The sequence below is a fragment of the Notothenia rossii genome (genome assembly GCF_949606895.1).
Source record: "Notothenia rossii genome assembly, chromosome: 9".
Taxonomy (NCBI): Eukaryota; Metazoa; Chordata; class Actinopteri; order Perciformes; family Nototheniidae; genus Notothenia; species Notothenia rossii.
The window spans coordinates 44,014,514-44,026,822 of record NC_136907.1 but is presented as its reverse complement, the minus strand read 5'-3'; the positions used below and the strand labels follow the sequence as shown (position 1 = coordinate 44,026,822).

The 12,309-nt window shown below is 43.0% G+C and overlaps 2 protein-coding genes across 3 annotated transcripts in view; one reads left to right on the top strand and one right to left on the bottom strand.

Moving 5' to 3' along the window:
* Positions 1-12,309, bottom strand: part of LOC307019877 (nucleoprotein TPR-like) — a 94,118-nt gene that overhangs the window by 56,318 nt on the left and 25,491 nt on the right. The window contains exons 13-16 of the mRNA XM_079650980.1: positions 5,809-6,006; positions 5,554-5,661; positions 3,039-3,256; positions 64-227 (exon numbers count right to left, since the gene is read on the bottom strand). Of these exons, the coding sequence (XP_079507106.1) occupies positions 64-227; positions 3,039-3,256; positions 5,554-5,661; positions 5,809-6,006 (688 nt within the window). The remainder of the gene's footprint in view (positions 1-63; positions 228-3,038; positions 3,257-5,553; positions 5,662-5,808; positions 6,007-12,309) is intronic.
* On the top strand, positions 7,844-12,203 carry LOC307018742 (uncharacterized protein). Of its 2 annotated transcripts, XM_079649136.1 has the most exons (3): positions 7,844-10,630; positions 10,754-11,019; positions 11,184-12,203. In XM_079649136.1, exon 1 carries the CDS (start codon positions 7,881-7,883, stop codon positions 10,305-10,307), a length of 2,427 nt encoding a protein of 808 aa, XP_079505262.1. In that variant the 5' UTR covers positions 7,844-7,880; the 3' UTR covers positions 10,308-10,630; positions 10,754-11,019; positions 11,184-12,203. The 2 variants fall into 2 exon arrangements, with proteins under 2 accessions (XP_079505262.1, XP_079505261.1); XM_079649135.1 differs by having other exon boundaries at positions 7,844-11,019.

The following is a 12,309-nucleotide window of genomic DNA, read 5'->3' as shown; positions in this document are numbered from 1 at the left end:
CCTCATTGTAAAAACAGTGACACGTTGAGAAAGAGACAAGAAGTGTTAGCATCTCCCTGTGACCTTGGGGGGGCAGGCTGAAGCCGGTGCTCTGAGTTAGCAGGGCCTTGTACATGTCCCTCTGCCGGGCGTTGGAGTCAGCCAGCTGTTTCTGCTGGTTCCTCTGCTCCCTCAGCTGCTCCACCTCCTTCTGAAGCTTATCCACACTCGCCTCCAACTCGGACACACTAGAGGGAGCCACAGAGACAGAGCTCAGTTTAAAAAGGAAATATCTTTACTGCTCACAAATGCTGCATTTCACCTGATCTACTGTATGGCAGGAATACACGGCTCAACATGTGCATGGGTGGCTTTCATTCATGTGTAAACGATGACAGCATTTGAATGCATTTGTACAGAAGAATACACATTTACACACAATCTAGCTATATTGAAAAATATAAGAATTTGCTCTATAATCAAATAGAATATTCAGTTTCTGAATATCAGTGCATGTCTTCCTTTATGACGTTTGCTCACTTCTCATTTATTTTATTCTGCCGATTTGTCGCTGGTTATTGTAGGTAATGTCCGTTTTTTGGCTCTTTTTTTTTAAAACTCTTTTATTAGCCAATTAAGTTCATCAAGAGATTATACAGATAATATCTATGATTTTATTACTACTTTATGTTGTTTAATTCCTAAAATAAAGAGCTTCCTCCTCATAGAGCATCAACTCAGCCACTCTTTTCTTGCACACTATCTGATAAAAACATAAAATACCGTACTTTTCGGACTATAAGCCGCGCCTTTTTTCCCATTTTTCGAGCCTGCGGCTTATATAACGGTGCGGCTAATCTATGGATTTTTACAGCTAACGGCCACTAGGGGACCTCCTAAATCTATGGATTTTACAGGTTACAGTCCACTACCTTTAACTCTATGAGCTCTATGGCCGGTCCGCTCCCCCCACCTTTAAGCGGCGGGCTCCAGCAGGAAAAGCTGGAGGCCGGAAAAGAGTGAGACAGGTAGCGCGAAAAAGTAAAAGTGGAACCGAGAGTGGTACGAGAGACAGAACGAGAGCAAGACAGTTTGTGCAAAGGAAGTTTTCATGCACAAACCCTAATTATGGAAAACAAACGTAGAAATGCATATGATGCAGCTTTTAAGTTAAAGGCAGTCAATCTGGCAGTAAAAGAAGGAAATAGAGCTGCTGCACGTAGCCTTGGCATCAATGAGTCAATGGTGAGACGTTGGAGACACCAGCGGGAAGAACTGTCTCAATGCAAAAAGTCAAAAAAAGCTTTCAGAGGTAATAAAAGCAGATGGCCCGAACTTGAAGACTTTCTTGAAGATTGGGTGAACACACAGAGAGCAGACGGCCGAGGTGTTTCCACCGTGCAGATTCGACTGAAGGCCAAAACAGTCGCCACCGAAATGAAAATTGAAAATTTTAGAGGTGGACCATCCTGGTGTTTCAGATTTATGAGACGAAAGGGACTGTCCATCAGGGCGCGGACGACTGTGTGTCAGCAACTCCCTCCCGACTACCAGGAACAAATATTCACACAAAGAAATATAGAGGAATATTCCATCGGACCGGACCAGATCATAAATATGGATGAAGTGCCTTTGACGTTTGACCTGCCTCTCACTAGGACTGTTAACAAGAAAGGTGAATCGTCCATCACGTTGAGAACCACTGGCCACGAGAGAACGAATTTCACTTGTGTTCTTGGCTGCACAGCATCTGGATTAAAGCTTCCGCCAATGGTGATTTTTAAGCGGATTACAATGCCAAAAGAAAAGATCCCGAACGGCATCTCCTTTAAAGTCAACAAGAAAGGGTGGATGATGGAAAGCGTAATGAAGGAGTGGCTGAATGAGTGCTACGTCAAGCGCCCTGGAGGATTCTTTCACCAAAAAAAAGCGTTGCTCGTTTTGGACAGCATGAGGGCCCATATAACAGATTCTGTGAAAGCAGCCATCAAGAGCACAAACTCAATTCCAGCTGTGATTCCTGGGGGCACAACGAAGCATCTGCAGCCACTCGACATCAGTGTCAATCGTGCGTTCAAAGTGGCACTACGCGTTCAGTGGGAGGCGTGGATGACTAGCGGCGATAAATCATTCACCAAAACTGGTCGCATGCGAAAAGCAACTTTCGCTCAAGTTTGCGAGTGGATCCTGACAGCGTGGAGGAGTGTCAAAACATCCACGATCACCAACGGGTTCCGAAAGGCTGCACTGCTGCGTGATGAAGAGGAGGACGCCGCCACAGCTGAGGCCCCTCAGAGGCTGTTCGATTCCGACAGTGACGAAGAGGAGTTTGTTGGTTTTTTTTGAGCGACAACGAAGGAGAGAGGAGAGTGGCTGACGAAGCCACCCTGAGCCTGTTCGTTTCCGACACTGAAGATGAGGACTTTTGTGGTTTTAGTACGCAGGAAGAAGACGAATATGAGGATTAATGAATTGACTTTTCTGGTTACAGCCGTGTACTGCACCTTAGCCTAAAAGATGAAGACGAGGATTAATGACTTTTCTGGTAGGCTGATTACCGTATATTTTAAGCAGCCGTGTTACTGCAACTTTAGGCTTACGCGCTTACTGTCGTGTTACAGGCACTTTATTTTGTACTTTTAAAAAAACACATTTAATTTAGCCATTGATATTGCCTCGTCAAGCGCTGTAAGCTTTGTTTTTTGTTATGGTACTACTGTAGGCTATATGCAACTTGTTGAAATGTTAATAAATGGGAGCTTCCTCAAACAGCCATCTCTTTCCCGACAATCCCCTCTGTGCACGAACCCTTACATATGGTAATTAAATATTAAAACACCTGCGGCTTATAGTCCAGTGCGGCTTATATATGGACACATCATTCAATTTAGCTGCTGCGGCTTATATTCAGGTGCGCCTTATAGTCCGAAAAGTACGGTACTTAAATTTGCCTTTGTATATCTAAATCACGCATCTTACTTTATGTTACCTGCAAGTCACCTTAGGCAAACACTTTGCCATTAGTAGATCAGTTGTTGTTGAATAACAGCGCTTCTTACCGTGCTGATGTGGCTTGGCTCTTCTGGAGGTCGTTCTCATCCTCCAGCTCCTTCAGCCTTCCCAGCAGGCTTTGGTTCTGCTTCTGCAACTCCTCCACGCTGCGGAAGGACAGCGGACTGGTGACTTTCGAGGGGCTGGAGAAGTTAGAGGAGCTGCCGTCGTCCTTGGTCACCTTGTTACCCCTAGCTTCCTCCAGCTGCACCAGAAGAGTACACACCTGGAAGAGAGACACAGTTATGAATGAAATCCTCTGCACCAATCAGCAGAGATCTCCTTTCGTTACAGACGTAACACTCTGCTTTATATCATGAGCAATGATAACATGTGCCACATCATATCTGCCAGCTTTTCTTTTGTACCGTTACAGTACTGCTCTTCAGTGTACCGTTTGTCTTTGTTCTTTTTACTGCATTGTTAGTGTTCATTGTTATTATTAATATTATTGTTACCATTATTATTTTTATTGTATCTTTTGTCATTCTCGCACAAGAATTTCCTTCGGGATGAATAAATTCTCATCTTGTGTTTTACATTTAGTTAGTTCATCTGTTTGTGAGAAGTGTTAAGTCATTTTTAAGCTAATTTGTATCTATGAATATATATATATTTATATTAATATTAGGGCTGTCAGTCGATTAACTGTGTACAATCATGCGATTAAATATTTTAATCGCACATTTTCTAACTGTTCTAAATGTACCTTAGAGCAGTGGTTCCCAACCTTTTTTCCCAAGAGCCCCCCAAAAAATGACTCCTGTTGGAAGTTGTGCCCCCCCACACATAAGGGGGGGCGCAACAGCGGTAATTAAAGTTTCAAAGTCTCAAAATGCTACAACTACTGTCACAAACTGGATGAATGTGAAGTATTTTGTTAAAGGAGGATGAAAGCGTAATTAAGGAGCACTATTGGAGTGACTTTGATGGTTATTGGACTCAGGATTAATTCATTTGGATGCCCGCTGTATGAAGAAATTAAAGGACGCCGCAAGTGGAAACAATTCACAAAGGGATTAAAGTGTTTAAAACACATGCTCAAAGTAAGCCGGATTTTGCCGATGTGCTTATGTGGATTCAAAAGTTGTAAATAATCTACAAAATGGGGGAGACCGATCTTTTCTAAATGTTCCTTCGAGGAATATTTTTCAAGTTTTTAATACTCTTATCAACTGATGAGTGGACAAATATGCTTTATGCAAATGTTTATTATCATTTGAACAATCACAAATATTCTCATGAATATTAAACACAACAACCTCTGAACATTACAAATATTCGCCTCAATTCAATCTGGAACCTCTCTCATTCCATAATAAAATACAGTGTGTGTGTGTGTGTGTGTGTGTGTGTGTGTGTGTGTGTGTGTGTGTGTGTGTGTGTGTGTGTGTGTGTGTGTGTGTGTGTGTGTGATGGATCGTTGGAGCTATGTGCAACTCAAGGCATATGCTCGAACGGGAGCTGCCTGGAAGCTGCAATCATGTTGCGCGCACTATCCGTGCTGACTTTTCCCACAATGTCCCACTGTCAGGCTACCTGCATGAAGTCAAGTGCTCGGCGCAGTTGTCGGCGAAATGTCACTCCTCTGTTTTCATTTAAACAGCTCCTTATATCCGTTAGCGCAGCTAGCTAGCACCAGATGCTAACAACAACAACAATACACGTAAGGTCTCTCTCTCGCGCCACACATACACACACCCTGACGGTCCTCCCGATGGCCAGTCCGTGCCTGCCGGTGAGCGTGGAAGTGTGGTCTGCCACAAGCGGGCGGCAGGAGCGGGGCTGTCAGCATCAGCTTGTAGATGGCATTTTTAACTCGATGCGCTCTGAAACTACGGGGCGGCCGAGGACAAAAAATACACATGCGTTAATCGCATTAAAATAATTAGTGGCGTTAATTTGTTTTTATTAACGCGTTAACTTGACAGCCCTAATATATATATATATATATATATATATATATATATTAAAACTAGGGCTGGGCAAGTTAGCATGATAATAACGCGTTAATTAAGGCCGACAATTATTTGATCTTGCATTAACAGTTTATTATTCATATTATTTTGAAAGTCCGTTGCAAACAGAAAGTGGCGGGGACAGAAACATGAAGGACGGTTTCTATTGAGGGGGTGGCGCTCATCCTTCTAGTTTAGCATTTTAATCAGGATTACTTTAAGAAAATATATTATTTAATTCCCTATTTACATGATTAGTAAGTCATTAGAACACCTTATTGTTTTGACCTATGCACACGTTTTGGCACTGACAGAGGTGGGAGCCTGCACATACACTACTTTATAATAAGGGAAGAGGTTCAAATTGTGTGTTTTAAGGAGGAGTAAATGTTCAAACGCACACAGAAGTAGTGGAACACACAATTTGTATGTTATTGTTTCTCCTGTGTTTAGTTCCTGTTGGCTCTTTGGACAGCCTATACTGAATGACCATATTGGCAGAATAGTAATGTGGATCTTATCAGATGAATTCAACTGGATTTGGATTTCTTTGAAGTGTGTGTACCTGTGTAGATGTATCCTCTCGCTGCCTATCTATCCTCTGTTTTTCTCTCTCTATGGAATCACAGCGCTGCTTGGCCTCCTCTTTCTCTTTCTGCAAACTGTAGATCTCCTGATGACAAAGACAAAACAAGTCATGTTAAACTTAATATGTCCTTTTCTAGAGGAGAAAAGGGGAATAGTTACTTCTTGATAATACATGTAGATAGAATACATGTATAACATGTCACAAACCGAATGAATGTGAATCCTTTCTAACCTTCCGGGCCTGCTCTAGCTTGTTGCACAGTGAAGCCATGGACCTCTGCATGCTCTCGTACTCCTCCCTCTGACGCTTCAGGACTGGAGCCTTGGACTCCACCTCCATGACGATCTCGTCAAGAACTCTGTTCACTCTGCGGGTCTCCTGCTTCTCCAGCTGGAGGTGTGTCTGACACTCTGCATACGCATTATACAGCTACACACAGCACAGAGAACAATGAATGACGGATGTTTCTCATTACAAAAAAATAATGTCACAGTAATGCTGACTCAATTAACTGTTCAGTCTTTGACCAATCAACCTTAAAGAGCCTGTGACACGAGTTTCCCCCATCATCCAAACCCATCAATTTGAGTAAATATTGTCCCCTTGAAAACCGTTACTGAACTGATTTTGGATATTTGTACTTTGATAACCATTAATCTGCCCTTCAATGTTGACAATTTTCTGGATCTTCTCTGGGATTCTTCAAATCCCGCCAAATTATGTGTGACGTCATTGCGGGCACAGCGCTCCAGCTGCAGCTTTCAGGATCCCAGCATCTGCATGTAAACGCACGATGGGGCACACAGCAGCAAACTCAGCGATGACAGTTTAATTTTGAACGTGTCTGAGAGCTCATATGAGGCTGAAGGATCGGTTTATGTTGTATCTGTTAGAAGTTTAGGAATTAGGTGCGTCAATATGGGCGATCATACGGTCATGTAGCCAGTGGTGGACTGGGACTAAAAACATCCCGGGACTCTCGACCGGCCCACTTCGGTACCGCTAGTAAATTGTCAACGGGGGGAGTGGGGGATGTGCTAGTGACTTAGCCGACCGGCCCACTTCGGTACCGGCCCATCAGGATTCGTCCCGATGGCCAGTCCGCCACTGCACCCAGCCCAGCCCCGTAAAATGTCAACGGGGGGAGCCTCGCTGCGGGAAAATGGTGGACCTAGTGTCCTGATCGGAGTGGGAATAATAATAATAATAATCAGTGCATTTTATCCATTAATTTCCCCAACATTGTGGTAAAAGAAAACACGTTTAATCCATGTTGGACGCGCTCGCGAACTGTCAACGGGGGGGGGGGGGGGGCTTGGGGGACCTCTGTGTCGCCTATCAGCGTAAACTTACATGATGCCGTTTAGACAATATAATAATAAAGGGTGCCGGCTGTCAGCGAACCGATACGGCCTTTCTGCGCGACTATCACTCAAATGCGGGACATAGTCTCAATGTTAGTCCATGGGCCAGAGGCCAAAATTGGACTTTTTGGTACCACTCAGAGTGGCAAAGTCTAGTAACATTTTTTGAAAAGGTACATGTCCATAGATGATATTTTGGTATGATAACCCATCCTAAGTGGTAGCTTTTTGACAGTTATCAGCTCATAAAGTTATCAACCCCCTGCAAAAAATAGGCCTCTAAACGCCGGGGGCATATTTTGTTTTGTGCTCATTTTCAGAACTTTACTCATATGTTATGAGGGCATGTTTGGTAGCATTTTAAAGTGTACAATCCTAGCTTTCATTTAGACCTAGTTTTGGGCCTATCTAAAAAATATAAAGGTCACATGGTCAAAGGTCAAACTGTCTCAACAACATTTTTTCCACTATTTTCGCCTAAACTGTAGTCTTTTTTATAGCACTGTGAAATGTAGGAACAGCACTGACACAAATAACAAAAACTGAAATACTCACAGGACTGTAACAATTCAGGAAATGTATAATCTTCCCATAATATCCTAATATTTGTGCATGTTTGCAGTTTGCACATTTTCGTGCAGTCAAGATTGTTGGTGAGGCAGGAGAAATCTGGTAGTCTACAGGTCTTCACACACTTGCAGGCCATGAGAGATTTTATTTAGTTTTCTTTACATCTTTGCCCTAATATCAGCAGCAGCAGTCCAAAGTACATACAGTAGCTCTGGAGGTTTGAGCATCCTAGCCCTTTAAATTTGAACAGCCAATGGCTGACAGTTATTTCAAACTATACTATATATATATATATATATATATATATATATATATATATACGATACTGATCACACCACATGTCTAAAGGATGCAGCAGACAAAAACCACATGTGGCTGATGGCTCGTCTTTCCAACAAAGATATATGTAGCTGGACTGGGTTCAACATCCTCACCCACAGTGAAACATGTGTACAAGAAGATAATATAGGCTATTTGCCTACAATCAATGCTCCTGCTACACAGCTATCAACAGTAAATGAGATACTTCTCCAGTCACTAAACATCATGAAATCTCTGCAGCTTAACAACATAATTGTTGTCTTTGACCAGGCATTGTATGCCAAAGCTGTTGAAATTACTTGGAAAAACCAGGAGCTACTCAAGGACATCATCCTTAGAATGGGAGTCTTCCATACCACCTGTGCCTTCATGGCAACAATTGGCCAACGGTTTGGAGATGCTGGTCTAAGAGACCTTTGCATAGAAGCAGGAGTGATAGCTGACGGCTCAGTCTCAGGAGTTATTGATGGGCACAAGTATAATCGTGCAGTAAGGCTCCACAAACTGCTCTATGAGGCTTTCTTGAGACTAGCATGGGAAGGTTTTCAACCTTGGTTAGAAGAGAATCACCAGGATGATATTATTCACCTGGAAACAACTCTGCAAACTGCCAACAACCTGTGTGAAGAATTAACACAGACAAGATTTGAGGAAACTCTCAAGCAGGATTCATGTCAGCGTATTCTGACACAATTTAATGAGTACCTCAGCTTCCTCAGAAAAGACAATGGTCCCCTGTCTGCCTTCTGGATGTCCTATGTGGACATGGTTGAGATTCTGCTTTGTCTAATTCGAGCATCACGAGAGGGAAATTGGATGATGCATCTTACAGCAATAAGAGCCATCATTCCATGGTGCTTTGCATATGATAGGATCAACTATGCCAGATATCTGACATACTACTATGCACAAATGTCTCGCCTGGAGACTGATAATCCTGCTGTTCATGCACACATTGCAAAGGGTGGTTTGTCTGTCCAGCTCAGTGGGAACAATCCCTTTGGAAAGATTCCAGTTGACCAGACAATTGAGGAGACCATAAACAAGGACACCCAGACTGCTGGAGGAACCAAGGGTTTCAGCCTAAAAGCAGGAGCAGTCACCAGATACTATCTCACTTCAGAAAACAGAAGTCAGTACCTAAGGCAACTCAGGAACATGACAGGCACCAAAACTACAGGCAGTTTCAGTCATCACGATCTACAGAAGACCAGAATAGAGAAGGACAGGGCTGATGTGAATGCCTTTGTAGAGCTTATGAAAAATAGCTGGGTAAACCCTCTCAGTCCAGATCAGTCTGACATCATCAGTCTTTCCACAGGAATCGCTGTGTCACCAGACATAGCCAGTGATCTGCTGCAAGCTCACCAGACTGGAGAGGAAGCATATCAGAAGTTCAGAAGTGAGCGTTTGGAAAAAGAATCACCAGAAACCAAATTCCACGACAGAATGAAAAAACAGAATCTGAAGACATTCTCAAGCCTCACAAAAAGAGACAGAGGAAATCAAAAACAAAACAAGGAGTTGATATTGAAAGCAGACATAAATCTCTTTGGGCATATGATAATTGTTTCACAAAGTAGAAGTCTTCACATTAAAGATGTCCTGGCTCATCCACTTGGTCCACTGCCTTGGTCACTTTCAAATCCAGACGGTTCGCTGCGAAAGACCAATAAGGCCGCTCTTGCTAGAGAGTTAGAGAAATCAGCATCAGCAGTTGAAGATATTGGAAATCTCTCTGCATGCATCATTGATGGAATGAGCCTTGTTCAGAAACTGAAAGGTGATGGCAAGACTTTTGGAGAGATTGCTGGTTCTGTGCTGAACTTTGCTTTGCATGAAGGAGGAAAGAGTACACGAATAGATGTGGTGTTTGATGTGTACAGGAAAACATCCATCAAGAATGCTGAGAGAGACAATCGAGGTGCAACAAGTAGCACTCAATGGAAGAACATTGCCCCGGGACACAATGTTGTGCAGTGGAGAAAACTCTTAAGCAATCCAGAGAGCAAAACTGCCTTGATCAAGTTCATTGTGGACCAGTGGAAGCTGCCAGAAAACCAGGTGAAGCTTCAAGAAAAGCAGCTTTTTGTAACATGTGGAGAGACATGCTATTGTCTTAAGAACAAAGATGTGAAAGTTGTGATGGAGTTAAAGTGTTCCCATGAGGAGGCAGACACCCGCATGCTCCTACATGCTGCTCATGCCAGCCAGAATGGCTATAAAACTACAGTGATTGTGAGTGAGGACACAGATGTCATGGTCCTTTGCTTAGGGAACTGTAAGAAGATAAACTGCACCATGTACCTGAAATGTGGGAGTCAGAATAGAACAAGATACATCAACATTAGCACCCTTGCTGAACTCCATGGAGATGATCTCTGTGATGCTCTTGTAGGTCTCCATGCCTTTACAGGTTGTGATAGTGTGAGTGCTTTTGCAGGAAGAGGGAAACTGTGCTTTCAAACTTGTTAAAGGAAACGGGACATATCAAGAGGGCTTCAAATCCCTGGGAACATCATGGGATGTATCAGAGCACTTACACAGAGCCATGGAATCCTTTGTGTGTCAGATGTATGCACCATCATCCGACATATGTGATGTGAACGACCTTCGGTACCTGATGTTCTGCACCAAAAGGGGTGAAATGGAGTCAAGCCTTCTTCCGCCTTGCAGGGACTGCTTACAGCTGCATACACAGCGCGCAAATTACCAGGCAGCAGTATGGAGGCAATGTCTGGAAGGACAACCAGGCATACCAGAGCCAAAAGGTTATGGATGGAAAACAGACGTCAAAGGTATGCTTTTAGTAAATTCACTGCAACAGTATAGGTAATTTCTGTACATTTCAGTTCTTTAGTGAAGTAGATGAGACATGGAAAGTGTGTGACTTGGATCTTACACTTCTTCTTTTACTGTAGGTATGCTGGTGTTGGACTGGATGCGAGGGCTCCCAGCTCCAAAGGCTGTCTTGGAGCTCATGGCCTGCAAGTGTGTAAAGACCTGTAGGCTTCCAGGCTGCTCCTGCCTCGCCAACAACTTCAAGTGCACAGAAATGTGCAAACTTCAAAAATGCACAAATCAGAGGGTGGAGGAGGATGAAGAAGTTGCCTTCACTGTGGACTATGATGATGATGATGATGATGATGGATGTGATGATTAGGGCAACCCCCACATGAGACCCCAGGTAAGATACAAAAAATAGTAAAAGGTAGCGATAAATTAAAGATTTAAATAAAATAAGATAAAATAAAATAGAATAAAGATAAAGATCGATCTATATAGGATACAGAAAAAAGTTATTGTGCAAATGTTCCTGTAGTTTTTATTCCTGTGCCCCATGTGCTCCAGGTGCTGGTGCATCAGACGCTGAAGGAGCTGCTGATCCTAAGAGCGGAGCTGCAGAAGGAGGCCACCTCCCACTCCCTGTCCTCCTCCTCCGAACACTGCCCCTCCGCCCACACACACCACAGGAACTCCCCTGCACTTGGCCGTCTGATACACACACAGTATAGTTCATGTTTCAGTGTTTACACTCTGAGGGATTCTTCTTACATTTCTATTAACATTATAACAAAAACCCATATGTTTGTAAAGTTTTTTGAAAAGTATTTAAAGAGAATTTAAAACCTGACGCCCCACCATGCCCCACCACCCCCACCCCACCTTAACGCTCTTAACGCTGACTTCAGATGTTAAATGTTTTCAAAAATGCACAAATCAGAGGGTGGAGGAGGATGAAGAAGTTGTGTCTTCACTGTGGACTATGATGATGATGGATGTGATGATTAGGGCAAATCTAAATAAAAACTCTGTGACAAATACCAAATAATTAGCAGTTATTGTCAATTCTCGCCTGGGCCCATGTTCCACTTAAAGACCCATATCCTCCCTCATAGCAGGATATTATGGGAAGATTATACATTTCCTGAATTGTTACAGTCCTGTGAGTATTTCAGTTTTTGTTATTTGTGTCAGTGCTGTTCCTACATTTCACAGTGCTATAAAAAAGACTACAGTTTAGGCGAAAATAGTGGAAAAAATGTTGTTGAGACAGTTTGACCTTTGACCATGTGACCTTTATATTTTTTAGATAGGCCCAAAACTAGGTCTAAATGAAAGCTAGGATTGTACACTTTAAAATGCTACCAAACATGCCCTCATAACATATGAGTAAAGTTCTGAAAATGAGCACAAAACAAAATATGCCCCCGGCGTTTAGAGGCCTATTTTTTGCAGGGGGTTGATAACTTTATGAGCTGATAACTGTCAAAAAGCTACCACTTAGGATGGGTTATCATACCAAAATATCATCTATGGACATGTACCTTTTCAAAAAATGTTACTAGACTTTGCCACTCTGAGTGGTACCAAAATCTGGTCTGGCCCATGGACTATGTGTGGGACGCGGGACAAATAATAAAAATGCTGTGTGTGCAGTCCCGCACAGTGCGGGACACCTGGTCACCCTACACAC

What these genes read in the sequence shown, in the direction of transcription:
- LOC307018742 (XM_079649136.1), top strand. Translation starts at nt 7,881, where the DNA reads ATGTGGCTGATGGCTCGTCTTTCCAACAAAGATATATGTAGCTGGACT.